At 36.3% G+C, this 22,157-nt stretch overlaps 1 protein-coding gene across 3 annotated transcripts in view; it reads left to right on the forward strand.

Moving 5' to 3' along the window:
• The window catches only part of USP25 (ubiquitin specific peptidase 25), a 309,467-nt gene extending 292,412 nt beyond the window's left edge, over positions 1-17,055 (forward strand). For 2 of the 3 annotated variants that reach the window (XM_082480993.1, XM_082480991.1), the window contains 8 exons: positions 1,675-1,788; positions 3,645-3,740; positions 7,251-7,429; positions 8,240-8,318; positions 10,113-10,192; positions 14,981-15,104; positions 15,798-15,993; positions 16,460-17,055. In XM_082480993.1, coding sequence (XP_082337119.1) covers positions 1,675-1,788; positions 3,645-3,740; positions 7,251-7,429; positions 8,240-8,318; positions 10,113-10,192; positions 14,981-15,104; positions 15,798-15,993; positions 16,460-16,632 — 1,041 coding nt within the window. In that variant the 3' untranslated portion in view covers positions 16,633-17,055. The remainder of the gene's footprint in view (positions 1-1,674; positions 1,789-3,644; positions 3,741-7,250; positions 7,430-8,239; positions 8,319-10,112; positions 10,193-14,980; positions 15,105-15,797; positions 15,994-16,459) is intronic. The other variant, XM_082480992.1, reaches the window with a different exon arrangement.
• The last annotated feature ends 5,102 nt before the right edge of the window (positions 17,056-22,157 follow it).

Here is a 22,157-nt window from a genome sequence, read left to right on the forward strand (position 1 = left end):
GCATGCTTTATCTGCTAAACTGAAATCAAAGCCAACGTGGAAACTAATCTAACACTTGATGAAAAGATGCTCTACCACTAATGCTTTAGGATACTGCATATCTGACTTTTTGATTTCTCAGAACACAGAAAAGCTTAGGGTGAGCCTGTTTAATATGAGTTACCTCCAACTGAAGAGGTAGCTATGAAGATATCAAACCCATGATGCTGTCCTCGTTCTAGGGTCTGTGGACATCCATCCTGCTGGGATGTGGAAGAATCTTGCAGACTTGATTCCATGGACCAAGTGTTTTAATTTGCATAGTGATCAGCCTTAGGACTTGACAAGACTGTGGTTGAGGAACTGCATGGGGAACATCATGATAGGCTTAATCAGGCAGATGCAGGCCGTCTTATTCCAATATTTTCACTGCATTGTTCTGCAACAAGGTGGATGGTTCTTTAAAAATAAAACCAAAAAACCCTAAACCATGCAAACTCTTTTATTTAGAAACAAATACATTTGAGCTGTTAGAATCTAAAGCAAATTTCTAGCTAATCTGAAGGTACTCTGTTAATGTTTAAAAGTTGCTCTCTGTATACCCAAATTTAACTTAGGCAGAATTGTGCTTCCTTCTCACTGTATCAGAACGCTTTTCAATTATTCTACTTCCATATGCATTCTGACATGCAGGCATATATTCCTTTCCTCCACTTTTTGTTTGTCCATTTTAAAAGAAGGAAAGCCAACATCAGAACATGTAACAAACAGGACTGTAGGTTAGTCACCATGTGATCATTTGTGTCCATTTTCTGCCCTTTTGTCCTTTTTTCTACCCTCTGCACAGTCTTCCTTTGTATTTATACACTGCTGGGTATAAATAGATACTGTGTGTGTTTCTGGAATCTTGGTTAAAAATGAGACTATTGTAATAGTTGCAGAACAAGTAGCATGGGACTCTGTGATTGCTTAGATTAGAGTCAAGGTTTAAGTTCTGCAAATGTTGTAAACTTGCTGTTATACAATGATAGACCATAGGAGCTGAGATTCGTCTCTGTTGTTGTTTAAAACTTACTTTTACATACCAAGAATTTCAGTGCCTAACATAACCTTCCCCTAATTTTCTGTCTAATTACTTTTCTAAAAAAATACTCCTGTTGATCATAATGCACCTTTAAATATTCTTTCAATCACCGTAATTGCTAGAGGCTTTTTTTTTTTTTTTTTTTTTTTTTCCTCCCCAGGCATCAGGAAATGTTAGCCTTTGGCTTGTTGCCATCCCTTAGGATTAGTTCATCAGATACTTCAGTTATATTTAGTAATTTTTTTGTGGAATGTAAGAAAAGAGGTGGTGGTTCACAGACTCATCCTTTATCAACTGCCTTCAATTTGTAATGGATGTTAGAGTTGCAATACTGGCATACTAACCTGTAAAGACGTAGATAGTGAATAAAGGACAAACAAAATCCTTTTAATAATGATGGCTTAATTTTAAAATGGACTGCTTAAAATTAAGAAACTGTAAGTAATTAAAGAATATGTGATATTTATAATTTTTTTTCAGAACGTCAGCAGTGCCTATTGTTTTACTTCATCAGCCTGTCAGTTTGCGTGTCTCTGTAATTTTATCTTTTTTTATTCTGATTTTTTTTTTTATTTCCCCCCACACATACTGATAATGATTTTCTTCTGCAGAGCTCTGATAATGCCCCAGCTCAACCATCTCCTAACCAGCGAGTTGTAGAGGTGGCGATTCCTGATGTAGGGACTTTTGTGATTGAGTCAGAGGAGGGGGGTTATGACGATGAGGTACATTTGATTGCAATTGTGTGCACCGCTCCTCCTCGGTGCTTTCTTGTGCTGCCTGATAAAAATTTTTGGCATGTTTGCACATTGTGACACCTAACAGATTTCTGCAAAACTAAATGCTTAGCGATTTGTAACCTTAACAATGTCTTAATTTGTAATGAAATATGAAAGGAAAGCACTAGCTACTCTAATTGGGCACGCTTTGCATGTAGCATTTACACTGGAGGTATATTTGTCTTTTGAGCTGTGGAAGTTGAGTGCTTGTGTTAGGCCAGATAGCCTTTGAAATGCTGGTGACAGACTGCAGTCTACTACATTATTTAAAAAGTAACAGGATACTGAGTGATTTTCTTAATGTTTATGCTTTCTTGTCAGTCCCATAAAGCTGATGTTCAAGGCCGATCCCTTATTTCCCAAGGCTAAGCTCTTCAGACTTCAGGGATTAAATCATCCATGGAAATAACCTGAAACTGATATAGCTGGTGGAGTTGACTCTTCCAAAGCTTAAGAAAAAAATAATTCAGTTCAGACCCAGGCTGGTTTGTGTACCTGGTACTACTTGAGGAACAGATGAAAGTTTCATGTTATCCCAAGACACGTTATTTTCTGCTGCCCTGTTTTAGCAGCAGAAAGCAACGCTGCCAGGTCATCAAACTGTCCTGCCTTGACACTGCTTGCTCCATGTTTGTTTTGGTTGGGGTTAGTGCTGGTGCAGCCCATTCTCAGGTGTCTGAGCATGTGTTCTTGGTGGGCTATGGGGAGCTTTTGTTTCCCTAGGCAAAGGGATATTTCAGGCCATTTTGCCCTCTAATTGTGATCAGTTGTAACTGGGAGGATGGAGTAGGGAATAAAATGATTTAATTGACATCATCGTGTTGTGTTTGGCTCCTCACAGATGTGTAGTCTCCACCTTTGGGTTGGTTTTTTTTTTCTTTTTTTCACTGTAGTCCCCATGCCAGTGTCTTTCTAGAAGGTGATAACTTTCTTCTCTGTTTCCCTGTTCTTTTTGTAAGTGTATTCGCTTTCTTTTTCAATGTTGTTTTTATGTGTGGGGAAGTTCTTCCGGAGAGCTTAGGGTTCTTCATCTTCTGTTCCTAAGGGCCAGCTGTCGTTGCTGTGCCAGTTGCTGTGCCAGCTATACCTTGGGCAGGGAGAGAGGGAGTGTTTTTCTTTGCTTAAAGATAACAAAGGGGAAAGGCCTTTCTGAGTGACCTAGATGTATCAAAGTGATTGTATATAACTGATGTGAATAGCTGCGAGATGTGTGTCTTATGTTTGGCTTTGTATTTGTTAAATGTTTTGGGGTTGAATTTTAAGCATTTGTCTGCAAACGCTTTTGGGGTCTCTTATTTTGATGTTGAATTACATATAAAATACAGGCAGTGTAGTTCACTATGTTTTCAGTATAGTATGTATAAAGTGTGATTGGGTGATTTTTCTATTTGAAACATCTTTTATATATATATATATATATTTTTTTTTTTTTTTTAATCCTTTGGTGGCCATGGGTAGCACTCATTCAGTATGCAGTTTCTGGTGGATACTAATGCTGAACAATGCATGTTCCTTTCCTGAGAAGTTTTGACCACGTAATTTTTACAAGTGTATTTGACACAGTTCTTCAATTTTTTTTTTTTTTGTAATCTTCCTTTAATCATATGTTGTTACAGTAAAAATATATACACATGCCATGACTGATTTGCAGAATATGCACACCAGATCTGTATTGAAATGTGCTGTTTCAATGTATGCATGCATTAAGTTGTTTTTTATCTTGCATGAGACTAAAAGCGTATTGAATTTGGTCATTAAAATATTAATCATTCAAAACTTTTACCTTAAATCCCTTGTGGCAGGTCATGCTGACCCCGAACATGCAAGGTATTATCATGGCTATAGGTAAAGCCAGGAATGTTTATGACAGGTGTGGGCCAGAAGCAGGGTTCTTTAAGGTACAACTAACATTTTCAACTTTTTCTCCTCTGACATTTCTTCTTAGATATGCCTTCCCCCTCCACCCTTTGCATATTAAGACTGTTGCAGTGTTTATACTTACTCGTCTGTGATATCAATCCACCGTTTTGATATTTCTCCCTTGAAAAATAGACAGCTATTTCCCTGTTGATTCAGCAATACGCTGCCTTGATATCAGTAGCTTATATACCTTTCTGTATTTTAGCTTTCTAATAATAGTAGCAAGTAACATGAAACCTATATGTGTAATCAATAAGAATATGAGTTTTTTTCACCTCTCAGTAACAAAAAACATATCTTTGCTAGACTGTTCATCAGTTTTTTCACCCAGGGACATCAGTGTTCAGTCATTTGTTGTTTATTTCAAAGAGATGTTCTTGTTTTGTACTCCTTAAAAGATTTTTAGTAAATTTAAATTACTTTATTTTGTGTAACTGCATGGATGTCAATACTATTTATTTATGCAGTGTTTTATTACTGGGAATTAGACATTAAGCTTTTTGTGGTTATTACTCTTCACAATGATACCAGATATAAAAATGTGTTAGTCTTCTTAAATACACAAACTTCTGAGCATTTTTAGCTCATGATCTTTTGAATTTTCAGGGTATTAGAAATGGAGTTACTTTGGCATAATGTAACATCCTCTCAAATGTGATTTGGAAGGGGGGAAGAAGTTTCTTGCTTGTTGTTGAGTAGCAGTCTGTTTTCTTATTAATTATTATGGTGTAGTTGCACTAGAAGAAATTGTAAAAAACAAAAGAAACAAACAAACAAAAAAACGCAAACAAACAAGACCAACCAAACAAAAACCAAACAGCCCCATCCTCAGTCTCCCCCCGCAGCAACAAAAAATGGTAAGGGAATTAAAATCCCATGGGTTGGTTTGTTTGTGGGGGTTTTTTGTAATGTATAGGTAGAAGAGTGTTCTGACCACAACACTTGTTTGCAGGGGTGTCTCTGTTAACCATGCCTGCTCTCAGGGAATGGAGAGGCACCTAACATAGCCTCTGTCTAGTGAAATAGATTTTGGTTGGGATTCATTGCTGGGTTGTTTTTGTTCTTGTTTCTTTTTTCAAATTTATTACTTAATGGAAAAATGTCAGTCTTTTTTGTTTTGTTTTGTTTTTTAAGTTGGAAAAAAAAAAGCCTATTTGATCAAATCAAACTCTTTACCAGAAAATTTAATTATGTCAATTTTTTTTTTTTATGTGAAGGGTGTTTTGATAATTTTAAAACAGAAATGCATTTTAAAAAAAATATGCTTAGTCCTTTGGCATTATCAAAACAATGCTCAGTTGAAATGTTTTTAGATCTTTAATTTTGAATGCTTAAACATTTTTCACTTCACAGGGACAGAATTTGTCTTTGAGTGAGAAAGTGTTCTGACACTAAATTGTTGGAGAGTAGAAAAGTTTCCTTACTCATTTTCTGCTGAATCATCTTTTCAGTAACTTAGAAGAGGTGGAACATGCTTCATTTTTGAGGAATACTTTAATATGAACTCATGCAGATGAAGTGGTCCTACTTAGTAACAAAATTCATATTTTGAAATGTATCAGCTGAAATCTCATGTTACTCCATAAACTTACTATAAAACCTATGATATTTTTAAATACTGTTATACTCCGGGTTTCTTCATGTGTTTGTTTTTTATAAAATCAGTTTTTACGGAAAAATGTGGGGTTTTTCTATCATGTCTCTGTTTTAGTATAACCCCGGTAAAACCCATTTGACGTGGGTCATTGTTACTGAGAAGGTTTCACTCCCCGTTTAGATCTCAGGCCTGAGACGTGACTGATACAAACCCATTAAGATATTTCTTCACCAGTAACCTCTGCCAATCATCTGTCTTTAAATTTATAGACAGTTTCTTGCAGAATGTTTGCCTTAAGATCTTTATATAACATTCTCGGTGAGAAAATGAAAGCATGTAATACTTTTTTTATACCATCCCTTTTTCCTGTATTCTGTATAAAGAAATAGTGTTATTTTTCATTGTACATAGGATTTCTGAGTCTGTAGTATACCATTTTATTTTTTCAAAATACGTATATAATAGTACAGGTTTTGTGTTGCATTTTTTCCTACTTCTAAGTAATTCTCTGAAAAATTAAATGTCTAATAGCAATTGCTTTTCATTTCTGGCCTACCCTAATTAACGGGGTTTAAATACATAGTTGTTCATGTTGGTTTTGTAATTGTAGAACTTCTGCCGGTGTAAGATAATAGAAACTTTGTCTGTGGCTCTCGATATTTATAATCAGTTCTCTCAAACTTCCTTTTTAATGATAATGCCTATGATTAGTATTTAAAAATATTGATGCAGAACATTCTCTTAAGTTTTAGAGTTCTTCACATGCTCTGTGTTTAAGCCTGTATGAACAGTATCCCACCCATGTGTTTAGTCCTGAAATAAAATGTGTATTAGTAGAGGATGGGAGCCCAAATTTCTGATCGCGAAACGGCAAGAAGTTACCTGCACTGCCATGTGTTTCAAAGGAATTTGAAATATTGAACAGGGTGTTTTTCTGCCTGCGTTGGAGCTTTATTTTGTGCATATGTTGTATTGAAACTTTGCTAATGTGTGAAGCTACTGTGTTAAGTCATCTGTTTCAAGTTGACATTTAGTGTTAGCAAACAATCTGATTAGCTCTCTATTTTGAGAGATAAATTATGGAACGTATTAACATTTGTCACCATTTTTCTAATTGTTTTTCATATTGTTGCTCTTGTTCATTTTGTATAGTTTCAGTGAATAGAATCTAATGAACATAACAGATGATGTTCATTAAAATCTAATGTGCTGGCAAAGCTGGAAAAGAAAACACTTCTGATGATCTCTAAAGTCGATCTAAAATATTTAGTGAGGACTCTGTCCTGCCCTATAGGAGACTAATACTATTTGTGTTGAAATATTATTTTCTTTAGAAATCCTACAATTTGTTTTTTGTAGAAAGGCATTTTCTGTTTTCTCTTAGTGTTTCCAAAATCATACATGTTCATAAAACTTTCTGTAGAATCTGTTTTATTCATGTATTTGCATGTTAACCATGTATTAGCGGTACCTTTTTTACCTTACAAGATTTTTAGAAGATGCCTTTAAGTAAAGTGTCTGACATCTTATGCTGCTTTTGGACTGTAAGTGCTTAAAGAAGCCTCTCTAGAGATTGCATAAACCTTCTCTCGGGGAGATATAACACAGGATTGGAACTGCTTTTGAAGCAAAGGTCTACCTGGGATTTTGGCAGGCTTGGTTGTGGAGAGACAGGAACAACTTCACCATTTGTCTGGTGGTTGTTTGTTTTTCTGATTTTTTTTTTTTTTTTTTAAACGTAGTTGAGGCTTGTTAGAAGGGTGGAGTATGGAATTGTTAAAAAATTATCTTGTAGGCAAGAGGCCATAGGACATGAATTATCCTGTTAGTGTCTCTGATGTTTAACAGTTAGAAGCCAGAAAGATTAATGTATATTTTTAAAATTATTTAGGCAATTAAATTGGAATACACGCGTCTGCTAAAATTAGCCCAGGAAGATCCACCACCTGAATGTGATTACCGTTTGCGTCATGCAATTGTTTACTTCATCCAAAATCAGGCACCAAAGAAGATAATTGAGAGAACATTACTGGAACAGTTTGGAGATCACAATCTTAGCTTTGATGAAAGGTAATAAGATCTGCACGTCTCATGTCCTGTGCTCACGACCGCTCTCTTATGGGTGGAGACACCCCTTTGTATTCAGATAGTGCACGTAACAGAGGGTTGGCTAGTGAGTTTTTTTGGCTTTATCTTTTAGTTAATACCTTGCAAGTATATTTTTGTAAAAAATATAATCTTTATAAAAATCTCTATAAAAAGTGTAAACCAGAAGTTGGGTTTCTGTTGTTATGAAACAAGGGGAAATACCCAATGTTGCTCATAGTTTTGCACGTAGATTTCTGTACCTTCTTTCAGAACACTGTGTAAAGCTGTGTAGTTTGCATTCTTCGCTGCCCTCAAAGCCAGCAAAACCTTGCAAGCTAGATGGATAACTTACTTGAATGAAAGACAATGTCTCTTTTCCACTCAAAATTCCATATATTTACTTATTTAAAGCAATAAATAAATTGAAAGGTAGAGAACATTAGTCTGATTTCTGCATAGTGAATAATCCTCTAATGTTGCTTTTGCAAAGTAGGTATCAGGGAGTTTCAAGCTGTCTGAACTTTAAATATAAAATAAAGACTAAGCAATGTGGCAATTCAGCAAAATAAACCAAGAAGTAATTCTTAAATAGCACAGGCCTCCATCATGTGTATTTCTAAAGCATGATCTCTCCTGCTGATTATATCATGCATAATAAAAAGCACATTTTCCACAGTGTTTTCATAATATTTTGCATAAGAATGTAGCTTATACTGTGGTTACTGTCTTTATATAGATAATATTCTTTATGGATTTCCAGTAATATCATGATTTTTTGTTGTTTTTTGTAAGGTGCCGTAACATAATGAAGGTTGCCCAAGCTAAGCTTGAAATGATAAAGCCAGATGAAGTAAACATGGAGGAATATGAGGTCAGTTATTTTTAACGCTTTCAACTAAATTCTAATGTGAAATAGTTATCAGTAAGCTGAATTTTACCTTCATAAATTTCTTCTTGTCTTACACTGAGAAGTTAAAACTGGTTATTGAAAGACCATTTATTTGCAGGAAGGCTGCTCTGATCAGTTGATCTAAAGCTGTTTTTTTCCACATCTGTAATTCCAATGTCTTGAGCCATAAATAAATGTCAAGTTTGAGTCTGTCCTTACTACTTAATGTATCTCAATGTCACTAACAAACAGTATTTTGTAATATATCACCATATGAGCCAACTGGCTTTCTCTAGTTAGAAGCAGCTAGCAGTAAAGGAGTGAAGGCTGTCTCTGCAGCTATTCCTATTTGCTTGTGAACACCAGGTTCTTTTGTTTGCTGAGACCATACATAACCAGTTTATGCATTTAATTTTTCCTTCTGTGCTATTTAGAAAAACTTGGAAAGAAGAAAAGAGCAAATCTCAGACATTAAATAATTGTGACTAATATTTGCCAAAATAATTCATCTCATATTTAAAGCTAAGTCTGTAGCTGGTTTTACAGCATCATTTTCAACTCTCTGTAATACTGTTCATTAAGGCCTCTTAACACTGGATATTTATGTCCCAGGCAGATTCCAGTGCACCACTTAAACCTCATTGTTGTGCTGTAAGGTCCAGACAGCTTGTTCAGGAGGGCTATGGGACTAATCTTCCCTCAACAAAACAAATAAAAAATATTTACTTGTCATTTCTCATTACTGGGTTCAGAACCTACAGTAGATGCTGCTGCATTACAGTGTGCCCTCCCTAGCCTGTGAGGGGAAAGGATGCTCATAGTGGGATTTCTGATGCATTTTTTAGGCTGTGTAAGGCTCAATATTTTACCATTTTCTGAATGGCATTGCACAGGTAGAATAAACAATTCTGGACTTAGGTTTAAGAGTGAGGGAGTGGGATGCCTTCCGTTCCCCTGCAGATACGTGTCACTTTTTTAGCTCTTGAGGCAGATATTTGGTTGTTTCTCCAAAGATTGTATCAGTATTTGTCCTGTATAGTGAGTTGGCATTTTGTGGACCCTTTCTCATGCCCTCTGTGTTGAATCTGCAACTAGCTATGTATTATGGTATGCTGTCCCCTGTTTTATCTTTAATAAGCCACTACAAGCTGGCTACTAACCTACTGCAGTAAAAGCACCTTTCTTACTTAGAGCGTTTACCTGTAAAGTGTACCAGTAGTCACTTTGTATAAATGGTCATGCAGTAAGATAAATGTTTTGCTCCAATACAAACATCTCCACAGTCTGAATTGCATTTGGTTTTTTGTCACTTCCCACGTAAAGTGTTCAGGCTTTTTCTATGTCGTTGTTAAATTGAAAGTTAAGCTTAATATTTAGTGTATAAAAAAAGCTTTCTAACACTTTTTGAGTAAATAACTGACTGTAATGTAGGGAGGAAAAAAAGCCTATTAGCTTCTCAACTCTTTTTGAGAAGGAAAAGGGGATCTTATATAATTCTGACTGTGGTTCTCCAAAGATGCTTTGTGTTACTTTCAAGTGGTAATATATTTTGTAAAAATAATCTCATCTAGAAAAATTTTAGATATTTAAGAATTTTCTTTTTATTGAGGGAGGGGGGATTCAGGTGGACTTTTCCCATGTGAAAGCTTAGTAGGGGTCCTCAGTGCTTACTGTCAGTATTCGACACTAAATGAAGTGTGTGGTAAAAAAAATGAAAATAAAAAATTGTATTTCATGTTTGTGGATGAAATTCTGTATACCCTTTCTTATATGCAGAGATGGCATCAAGACTATAGAAATTTCAGGGAAACAACCATGTTTCTCATGGTAGGATTGGAGTTTTTCCAAAAAAAGAGGTAAGTGGTAGTACAGAACTCAAATGTAGTAGAGCAATTTGAAGGCAAAATGTAATATTGATAAGTAAAGCTGTTTTTTTTAATTAAGAATTGTTTAATGTGTTCATTTAGTTAAGCATTTATTCAGTCCATTAATGTCTTCAGTCTTGCAGCTACCTCAAAGTTTCCTGCAACTTCCTATTCTTAATCCCCATTGGGGAAGGACTTTTTACTAGGGCATGTAGCGATAGGACGAAGGGGAATGACTTTAAACTGGAAGAGGGCAGGTTCAGATTGAACATTAGGAAGAAGTTTTTCACTTTGGGGGTGGTAAGGCACTGGAACAGGTTGCCCAGAGAGGTTGTTGAGGCCCCATGCCTGGAGGTGTTCAAGGCCAAGCTGGATGTGGCCTTGGGCAACCTGGTCTAGTGAGAAGTGTCCCTGCCCATGGCAGGGGGGTTGGAACTCAATGATCTTCAAGGTCCTTTCCAACCTAACCCATTCTATGATTCTATGATTTCCAATCTGTTAACAAGCCATGGCCTCTTTTCAGGGCACCCTCCACGTGCACCCTTATTTCTCCTTCTCTCCTACTCTTAAGTGCTCTGGGTACCCCTCAGACATAAAAATCTTTCCTCTCTGACACCACAGGTGCACATACGTTTATCTGCTTTCATCAGCAATCTCAATTAGTCAAGTCCCCATCTTATCTTTTTATTGGGTCTTCTCACAGAAGGACAGTTTCGCCTTATGCGTTTGAGCCAAAATTCCAACTGTGATGGGCTTTAAAGTTCAGGGAAAAAAAAACATTTTTGAGGAAAACTATTATGCGTAACTGTCATAGTTGTAGCTGATTCTGCTTAGCTCCATGAGGCAATGGTGATTCGTTACCTTCTGGTTTTGAACCAAGTCAGGAACGTGGCTGTATAAAATTGCTGACACTTGTGTACTTAACGCACTATAGTTAAAACTTATTGTCTGATGTACTACATACAACAAAGATGGTGATTACAATATAAATGCCTCAAAGCATTCTGCAGAAGAGCCTTTGAAACAAAATTGTTCAAAAGTACGTCTTCCTCCCATGCCCAGCCAAAGGAATGAAATGATTAGTTGCAAATTATATAGTGGCTGACATCTGTGGTGTGAAAATGGAGCTATCACATGATATGATTTTTTTGATTGTGAAAACAATTCTGTAGTCAATCACCGATATTTTTTTTTTTCATGTATAACACAGTAGGTGGGGGAATTATAGCAGGAATCAAGCTTAATTTCTTTTCTGTACGTTGTGTAGTAAATTGCTTCATATTTCTCTTTCTTGTCTTATATGCCTCCAAAGAAGAAAGGTTCCAAACAAAATAGGAAAATACATTGGAAAAGAAATGCCTTGTCTTTGTGACAAGCTATGGCTTTGTATAGTGGCTAACACAATGAGCCCATAGTCTTGGTTTGTCTTCTGGTTGCTAGCATGTAATAAATAGTACATTCATTAATAATCTAAATTGCAATATGCTACTTTGTCAGGCTCAAACAATTTATGTGCAAAGGTTAGTCAGAAGATTGCCTGGCTTATGTGAAAAATAAACACTCCAGTATTGCTTGATCCCTTAAGGAGGCAAAAATGTCACAGGCATCAGTGTGGTGTATAGGAACCCTTCTTGTTAGCCCCAGGCTTCATGCACTCTCTAAGCATGCAGGCAGCAATGGAAGATCTTCAAGTTCCTTGGCACTGGGTCTCCAGGATGCAACGTTCAACTGTAAAATACCAGTGTTTTCACTAATCCACTTCTTACCATAATATATTCTGATTATGCCAGGGCGAGGGAGGGAAGCACAAGTTTCTCCTCTGTGCTGAACAGCATTTTTGGTATAGTTTTCCGTTTTTTACATTGATCTCCAGAATTAGGGTTAGGCATTTGTTACCAAATATCTTCGTAATTTAGAAAACAAGCCTATAACGACCAGTCTTAGACTCTGGTATTGGTCAGAAATAAAAAATACAACATTATCAGACTCATCAAACATCCAAAGAAGTATAGCATTTACTCCTGTTGGCAAGAAATGCAATTTCATAAGTTCTTCAAGAGGTTTCATACAAAGACAGTAAGACTAGAGTTAAGCAAGCTTAGAGAATGGGTGAGGATTCGGGTATCCATTGACCGGCTCTAAAGGCATCTATTGCAATTATGCACCCATGTTTCAGCTACAGATTCCCAAAGGACTGAGATGTTTACATCTTGTACACTCTGGAGGGCAGTACTACCATCCTTATCCTGAAATAAGACTAAATTGATGAAATCTTCAGTTTCCCTTATTAACACTGAAGTAATAAAAATGTAACTTTAAAAATACTTATGAAAACATAGACTTTCATAATTAAAATACGACCCTCATTAGCAGGACTATTTTGAAGCTTTTTTTCCCAGAAACCCATCTCACTCAGTCAACCAACTTTTCTTAGTTTTAATAACACTAATTGATACCTAGCAGCACTCTATATCTAGATGGAGCCAAAAATCGGCCTTTACCCAGGTGATCTCTGATTTCCTTAAAAAATTGAATAAACACAAAATTGACATTAAAGAAGTAGTTTTGTTTATCTTTTTCATGCCTGCTTTCAGTGTTCATTCGTGATTCCTTATGGTGCTTGACAAGGCCCTCTTTTTACTGCAGGTGGAGAATTAAATGGTCTTTCAGGCATATCTTCTCTAACTGTACTATAAGTAGGAACCTGCTCTGGGTGAGATGAATGCAGCCAGCTAATGAATCTTGGCAGGAGTTTTACCTGCAGCTCACTCTTGTGGTAGTAACTGAAAAGTGAACTAACTGTAGACCTTAGCAGTTGCCTTTTAAGTTTCTTGGAAAGCCAATATAGTTCTTCAGTTTTGACTAAAATGCCTTTTTCAAAGCAGTGTTAAAATTTAGCCAGCCTGTACTGCCTGCATCTTTCCCAAAGCCTAGACCCGGTGAGCTCCATAATTCTGTGAGGAATATGAGGCTGGAGCTCGTATGTGCTTCAGGTGTGAAAAGGCAGAATCTGCTAATTTACACTGTAGTTGTGTTCCTCAAACTCTCAAGATACATAAGGACTCTGAGCTTGGATGTACAGTAGTGGTGATTTAAAATAGCTTACCTTGCTGTTAGTTGGAACTGTGGTGGTTTCAGGGAAAGGTCACACAACTGGGGGAAGGAGTAGGAAGAGGTCTGGGAATAAGGCCGCTACCAGCAGCAAGGTTTTAATTTGGATCAACTGAGTTTTTTCAATCTGCAGTTTCATAAGTAACTGAACTAAGAATGGAAAGGTAGAGAATGTCCTGCTTCTCTGGCTTTCTATCCAGTGATTCCAGTTCCTTGCTGATATCTTCTCTCTTTCCTCCTGCATTAAGTTTTCTGCTGTCTGGTCAGTTGTGTTGGTGATCAGGGGTGTGAAGAGTTTTCATGGGCAGGAGAAATGGACTTGAGGAGAGGGTCACAGGACTTCTTTTAATGAAATCATAGCTTTGTATTTTGAGGACAAAAAGGTGGAGAACAGTGACTGTACTTGTAATATATTAATTACTTAAGCACTAAATATTTAGAATTGCAAGGGTCTATGAGCAGATCTCATGGTGGAAGAAACAACTTCACAGTAGATTCTGAAATGATGGTGTTGGGCTCCATCTTGTTCTTCTAAACAAGGATATTAAAAGGTAAAGCTTTTAGGAACCATTGCTATTTCAAGTAGCCTTTTCGCTTCTTTGTGTTGTCTCATTGGGAGGCATTACTGTGAGTCTTGAGTTTGTCTACTTCGGAAAATTCTGATAAGTATTTTTCAGGTATGTCCTCTATGTGCTTACACATAATTTTTAGCCATTTTTGGTAGTTTGGTGGTTTGGTTTTGGTAGTCTAAACCTTAACCATGACCTGATCTCACTAGGAGTGAGTGAGTGCACAATGTACTGTTCCTCTAACACTCCATTAGGAAATTTCTCTCCCTAGATTTTTTTAGTTTGAATAAAAATGAGATTTCTAACTGCTTGTTTTTAGGGTAGCTGCCTGAACTGCTTTCAGTGGCGCTCTGTCATAACTGGGTTTCTGTAAGTCAGAGAATTAACAATTTAAGTTGTTTGCTGGAAATAGTATGCAGCAGTGTAAAAGGAGATTGTTAATCTGTGTGTGAAGGGATCTCTGTTGATTATTAACTGTTATATTCTTAGGTCCTCTGTTACTTGTCCTTTACCAATTAAGCTTGTATTTATTTTCTGCGTATCAGCAGTCTGTCAGCACTTCTGCTTTTCAAATGCTGTTGTGGCTTCTTCCATTGCTTTAGACTTCTAATAGTTTGGAATAATTTATAGTTATCAAGGCTAAAAATTCACAGTCTATTTCTTAGAAATAAGGTGACAGCTTTAAATCTTATTTGCTAAGGTGTAGAATGCTATCAAGATATACATGACAACAGAAGATCAAACTTAATGTGACATAAATGCACGTAGGAAAAATTAAATTTTCATGTATATTCAAGGCTAATCCAAAGCTATTTTTTGAAATGAGTGAAATGATATGCATTGACTTTAGTGAGCTTTGGATCAGACTTCATGTGCAAGTGATCTAACCTGATAATAAAATAAATTGTTCTAATGCACATAAAAGATGAAAATGTGTGGTAGAAAAACCAATACTATGAAGGGATTGGTGGGGAGGGGTGGACTTACAATCAAACAAGCAAGTGAAGTTACCTGTCTTGTGAAGAGCACAGTAGTTAGCTTGAAACAGGTGCTACCTGGATGTTGCATCTAATGTTTTTGTTTCTTTACTTTACTTCAGCTATATGGAAGCCTTGCTCTACCTTATCTATGCTTACCAGAATAACAAAGAACTCTTGTCCAAAGGCCCGTACAGAGGGCATGATGAAGAGCTGATATCTCACTACAGACGAGAATGTTTGCTAGTAAGTGAAGGGTGAACTATGTTTCAAAACGTTGAACTTGCTGCATAGCTTTAACAAAATTTATTAGTAGAAAAGTGTTGCCATCATGTAAAACAAAACCGAAACCAACAAAACTCCCTTTCATTAACAAGTTAATAGCTAGACTTGTGTAAGGAAAAAAGGCAAAAGTAAGAAGGAAAACATTATTCCAATTTTCTTAATAATTAATCATCTTCTTGTAAATTGTAAATAGTGTGCTCACTGCCGTCATGCCTGGGCTGGGTAGGAACAACAGTTGACAGTGTTGGTGGGCAGACTTACCCTTTTGCCACAGTTTGATGGGGAGACAAATACTGGAAAAGGAATCATCAGGAAACAAGGGGGTTTTTTTCCTTCATTATGTCACTTTTAGCAATAGTGAGAAAGCAAAAGCAGGTGATAGGACCTCAGTCTTTAAAAAGAACAGCTGCAAGGGTTGAGTTTGCAGTGGCTTTGAGGAATAGCACAAGATCAAGTGGTTTAATAGAGTATATGCATCATTGCTGTAAACATTAAGGCGCAACTGTGGTTAATACAAATTACCGGGTAGCTTTGTAGGAAGACTGTGCTTTAAAAAAAAAAAACAAAACAAAAACAAAAACAGAAACTGATGCATGGTAGAATGTGAAATGCTGTATACTTAAAGGCTTTCCTTTTTTGTGGTGGTTTATGAAGAAACTAAATGAACATGCTGCAGCACTGTTTGAATCAGGAGATGATCAGGAAGTAAATAATGGCCTGATCATTATGAATGAGCTTATTGTCCCGTGTTTGCCATTACTACTGGTGGATGAAATGGAAGAAAAAGATATTGTTGCTGTGGAAGATATGAGAAACCGTTGGTGTTCCTATCTTGGACAAGAAATGGAACGTAAGTCATTTATTCATTGTGGTAAAAGGCCATTGCGCACTCTTTTTTTTTTATTTTTTTCTAAAAATGTGATGTTTTCAATGTCTTGAATTAAGCCTGTATCTTTTGTGCCTTGATAATGTATTATGAGCTACCCTGACTTTTGGATAATCCTGTATACATTTAAATAAATAGTTTTTCCATATATTGCACTAGGGTATTAGGCCATAAAGCAAACATGCTTTTTGAATGGAAAAACATTTGTGGTGTTAGACCATCTGAAGGGGCATTTATATTAACATCTTACTAGGAATTGGTATGTCTTAATCATTGCTGACAGACCTGAAGAAAGTGGAGTATTCCAAGTGAAACTCCACCTCGTCCCAGCTGCCAATAAAAGAAAGAGTCAATGTTGGTCAGAAAAAGGAGAATTCCCCATGCAGACATAAATGCTTATGGTTTGTTTTTTTTCTTGTTTTATTTGCAGCTAACTTGCAAGAAAAGCTGACAGATTTTCTGCCAAAACTGCTAGATTGTTCTACAGAGATTAAAGGTTTCAATGACCCGCCAAAGTTACCCTCCTACTCCACACATGAACTGTGTGAAAGATACGCCCGAATCATGTTGTCACTCAGTCGAACTCCAGCCGATGGAAGATAAATTCTGCGACCTTCCTAAGCACATTGTATAAACTTTTTTAGTTCTTAAACCTTGCCTTCCTGTCACAGGGTTTGCTTGTTGCTGCTATAGTTTTTAACTTTTTTATTTTAATAACTGCAAGAGAGAAATGACTGTACAAACTTTAGCCAGACTGCAAACAGTTAAAGCTGAGAATCGCATGGCGCTCAGTCGTTTCAACCAGAATTGATGCAACATGCAAGTCTGATCATTATGGCAAAACTGCTTTTTTGCCACTTATCTGTTACAGTATTACTTTGCTTTTATCTTAAGATCCTTTACTTTATCAACAGCTGTCTGGATCATTTTGTGACTGCAACTACTCTAAGTGTCCAGTGCTGTGTAAATACATGGTACCTGGTAGCTTGTAAATGAAATGAAAGAATAAAGTTTTATTTATGGCTACTTCTGTGTTTGCAAGCAGATACCTTGTATATTAGTGTAAAATACGGATATTTTTAGAAGAGATACAGTATATTGATGGGTTACTCAATTTTATAGACAAGGTTCTTCAGGATTTATGGCCAGTTTAGTTACAGGTAGTCAAAGATTACTGTATGTGAATATATTGAAAAACTGTCACAGTATTATACACTATGGTTTTTTGTATGTTCTTTACTGATCTGTGTGATACTGCACCTGAACACTTTTTTGTGTGTGTGGCCACGCTAAATCTATTCTGATAGTAGGGACTGGCTTCTGAAGCAAAACAGTAATGGCACCTTCTTTCTCTTCTTAGAAAAAAAAAATGAGGAGAAAAAAAAGTATTATCAGTAGAAATATACTACACCCTCTGAGCAAAATTTCTAGAAATTGATTTAAGTAAAGAAATAGAGGTTTTAAAAGGTGGAATTTGTGAAGCTTAAGAATTAATCCTTTTTTTTTAATTAGTATTTTAGTCATGTAAGTGACCAGAAATAAAAGCTTATATTAATTTCTTACTTGAAATGGGTTGCTATTTTTGCAACAAAACATCTCACAAATCTTTTATCTGTCCTAATTAAATTTCTATTGGAAGTAAAAGAAAAGATCTATAGGGCTTTTTTTTGTAGAACTGAAATACTGTCTGGTTTTAATGAAGAAACATAATTATTTTGTGGAAAAAGAAGTTAAATGCATCCTTAGGTAATCCTGTTACCTGGCACTATTTTGATTCCTACTCTTTATAGAGAACGTTTTGTGTTAGAACAGTAAAATATGTAAATATTTGTTTGTATGTTTTTATTGGAGCGGCACTCAACTTTTCATTACAGGCTTTCAAGTGGGGTTTATTCGAATATCTACTAATAAAAGAACATGGAGGGAACGAGTAATTAAGTTTAGACCACCTAGAAATGTAGTGGGCATAAATGTAGGCATCTCATAAGCAAGAAGAGGCAGAGTTCAATCTGAGTACGTATCAGTCTTGAAAGTTCACTCTTGAGAGATAGTGGATCACAATACACAATGAATAGAGTGTGACCTTCAATTCAAAATCTTTTTAGGGATGTCTTCCTCTTCTGTTTTCAATATTGGAGTGCTTCATACTTTATCAAACTATCAATTTATTTTATCTTTGTTTTTTAAAGAATATTTTAAAGAATATTGAATTCTTAAAAGTGCAATACTAGTCAGGAGCCTTTGTTAAGGTCTGAAACTATTGATGTGTGAAATACCACCTCTCAAGGAAAAAGATATGCATATTATGAAAGGGTGAAGATGCATTTTAAAAGATTTCACATTTTGCATCTGTTGCACTTCAATACTCAAGAATGTCCCTACTTAGCACTGTGTATTTTTAAACAAGGTTTTGAACAGGTTAGAGGTTTTGTTTGCTTTAAGAATAACAGTAAAAACATTTAAAAGTGAAAGAGGAATTTTATTTCTTTATTGCTAACAGGTTTTGAATTCGAATGTTTGTGAAAACTTTTAAGGAAAGCTCCCCTCTAACCCTGCAGAAGCCAATCACCCTCATCACCTGTGTAATCTTCCATGACAAACACAGGGGAAGAGGCACTCTTTCTAAGGTAAAAAGAGGAAGAAAGTCTTTCACTTGGGAAGAATATCTAAAATATTTAAATTAAAAGCAAGCAAGCAAGGGCAAGATTATTTGTTCTTTTTGTTTCAGGTTTTGTCGGTTTCTTAAAGTATGAAAATGATGCACTGTAGTTCATAGCACTGAAGATAAATATGTATTCATTTGCAATGACTTGAATTTTTTAGTTGAATTGAGAAGCTCTGTCTAGTAGAGCAGAAATAAATATATATGTATTTTTATTATCTTTTAAATATCTTGTATGAATTTAAACCTTCAGCAAAATCATTAGGGTACTATTTTTGTCTTAAAAGCCTTGCTTTTTTCACTGCAATAGGTTAGCTGATAGCTTGGATTCACAATGAGTAGCACAAAACCTGTACAAGTAACTGTAAGGTAGTAAAACAATACAGTTCATTTGGCTACCTAATACTCTGTGACTGAATTACATACTTAGCTATTTCTCTTCAGTATGGGATTTGTGAAATTTTTATCAGGCTTTCTTCAGTTTACAGAACATGAAGATTAAGGGAATTTAACCCAAATTCATTTACTAAATCACCTGCGCCATCAATTAAATGCAAGTTGGTTTCTTTCCCCCAGATGTTGATTCATACCATGGAGGACCCATAAGGCACCGCAATCTTTCAGTTATGTGCCCTTTTTTTTCCCCACCCATCTATTTAGCTGAGCTGTCATATTGCTGCTCTTTAACGGATATTTTGGTAGTATCAAATATCCTGTTGTTTCTAGTTAAAGTTGCTATAGCAGATCTGTTAGCTCCAGCCTGGGAGATGACCGTGAGCAGCAGCAGAATTAATCTGAACAAACGAAGAGGATTGATGAAGTTAATTTGTACTACTTAGATGTGGTGGTGTTGAAATGACACCAGAAGGAAGGGGGTAGACTTAGACCTTCAGTACTGAGTCACCGTTGCTCTGTGGACAGTCTCTACCATGAATGACGGATGCAGTGAGCATATTTGCTCTAGAAAAGGTGAAGTATGAGCATAGTCAAAAATGTATGCTTCATATTCAGGCATTAAAAAACCAAAACTTGATAATGCCTGTATTAAATATCTTTCAGATTATTTTTAGGCTACTCCAGTATGCATGTGAAGACAGCAGCTCCAGAAAGGTTCCTGACATAAACGGTAGCACCCAGGAAACAGTCTAATCCTGTCCAACAAATGTAAAGGTCCATAAAGAGAGACAATGGTAGTTGTTTATATTTTGTGTTGTTTCCTTTTCTCAAAATCCAGTGAGTCCAACTATCTGTGGGAGGTCTTATGTAAACACAAGAATGTTGATGAAAAAATGCACCACTCTAAATATATAATAAATCACCTCATCTGTGCAGCATTTTCCAGCATAAATATGTACTTTGATTTTTAAAAGACATATTCTGGTTTTGTGTCTAGAAGGAAACAAGAAAAATGACTATCAGTTATGGCATTGAGAGGAAGTGGTTGCATCTTTCCATTACTTGCTTCTGGAGAGGATATTAATACAGATATAAAAAAGCTCTTGTACAAAGAGGTCTTTTAGCAGTAGGTAGAATTCAAAAGGGGAGTGATTCTTTAAAGTGAAAGAGAATTATTTTTCATGTAGTATCCAGTTTTCCTTTATATATTGTGTCCTTGAAGATCTTCTGAAATCCTGGACTTGATGGATAAGCTATTAACTGAAACACTCTCAATTCCTAAGGAGCGTCTGTCTTTGTAGGCAAATTAGCGGTGTCAGTATACAGTTGAGTTTCCATCAGCAGATGGTTGCTGAGTTTCCATCAGCAGAACATTTGTGCTTGATTCAGCTCTTCTGTTTCAGTTTTGGTCCTTATGGGAGTGAAGCCACAAAACTTTTGCAGACACCTCTATTTCTTACAGCTCCAGCCATCTCTACCGTATACGTGTGCTCCAACTTTGTTGGCATTCCCTGAAAATCTTGGACTTGGCTACAAACTTTTCTTCACTATGAGTTTCAGATCTTCACTAAGCAGTGGGAAGAGACTGACACTTCTCAGAAACAGCTTCTTGAGGCAGCCCTTTGAAAGAACAGCTTGACTTGCTTTCTGAGGGTTAGGATCAACCCAAATCCCCTTCTCACAGGCTGGGAAACGTATAGAGAGAAAGGCTTATTTTCAGAATGGCGTTCACTGGATGGATTCATCGTGAATGTTAGGGGTATGGTCATCTGTCATCTATCCTTTCATATCTTAATTTAAGTACCTCTCTAAATGTTTGGGCCCCAGGGTTCTTTAATTCACTCTTTTTATTTTTTTTTTCATTTCCCCTCTATCCTGTTGTTCCCCATTTAAGTTACTTGACTATCCACTTTCCAGACTTTCTAGTTTGTTTAGATTTTGCTTCACCATCAGCTGGTCTAACCACTGTGCCTTCGCTACCAGGTAGAGCTAGTGATACAGAACCAGAAGTCTTCTGCTTCCATCTGATTAGCGTGGGCTTCAGTTTTCACCTCTATGGGCTCCTGAGTGCTTTTCTTGGAACCACTCTGGTGTGTATACCTGTGCAGAATCGGTGGGTCAAATAACACCGTCCACACACATGCTGTCTGGCAACTCTGCGCTTGAGAGCCTGAAATAGGAAAGTTATGGATAGTTCAAGCTGCAGACTCTTTCTGTGTATCATCTCTTGGCATGTTAAAAAAAAAAAAAAAAGTAAACAATTTGTTGGAGATTGACTTAACCAAGCACTCTCTGACGTGGGCACATGAGAAATGTGAGGCGTGTCTCATGCAGTGTCTTGGCACTGTCTATCCAGGTTTATGAAGGCTGTAGAGCCTATTCCTGATGTTGAATAACCTTCATGTCAGTTTACCCTGATCCTCATACTTTATTAAAACTGCAGTCAAATTTTGGCAAAAGCAGCTATGTCTTGCCGTGCTGGTTTAAGCTGGTATCTGTGCAGTCCCTACCCATATTGGTGTTCTGTATCTAGATATTTCCTGTCACTTTGTGGGACTGTATCATCTTCATTATCTGTCTTAAAGTTTTTGTATTTGTATTTCACGGACACGCAGGCAACAGGGAGAGAGCAATAATTCCTGTAGATTTCCTTCAAGAAACAGAACTTGTATTTTGTCTGTGACCTTAATCTGTAACAGTGAAAATTTTAATTTTACTGTGGACTAAGGGCTTGGAGAACCTGTGCAAGTTTGGTGAGGGGTGGGTTGTTTGTTTTTTTTTTTATTATAGATAATACAGAGTAATAAGTTGGAGGGAATTACTACATAAACATGAACATTTTTTCAAGTAAGAAGTTTTAAGCAAAAAAAGTCAATGTTAAGTAATGTAATTTGAAGAAAACTTCATGCTTTCTTAGGGGAAAGGTTGGAGTGTTATGCTTTTGAGAGAAACCTTGATCTATGGAACTGAAAATCTTGTAACTTTTAATAGCTCATGGTAATACATTCTTGTAATCTGCTTATGAAATTTTTGTTTGGGAAGGTTCTTTAAGTTTCGCATCTTATGAAGC

This window comes from Vanellus vanellus (genome assembly GCF_965231255.1).
Source record: "Vanellus vanellus genome assembly, chromosome: 1".
NCBI classification, from domain to species: Eukaryota; Metazoa; Chordata; class Aves; order Charadriiformes; family Charadriidae; genus Vanellus; species Vanellus vanellus.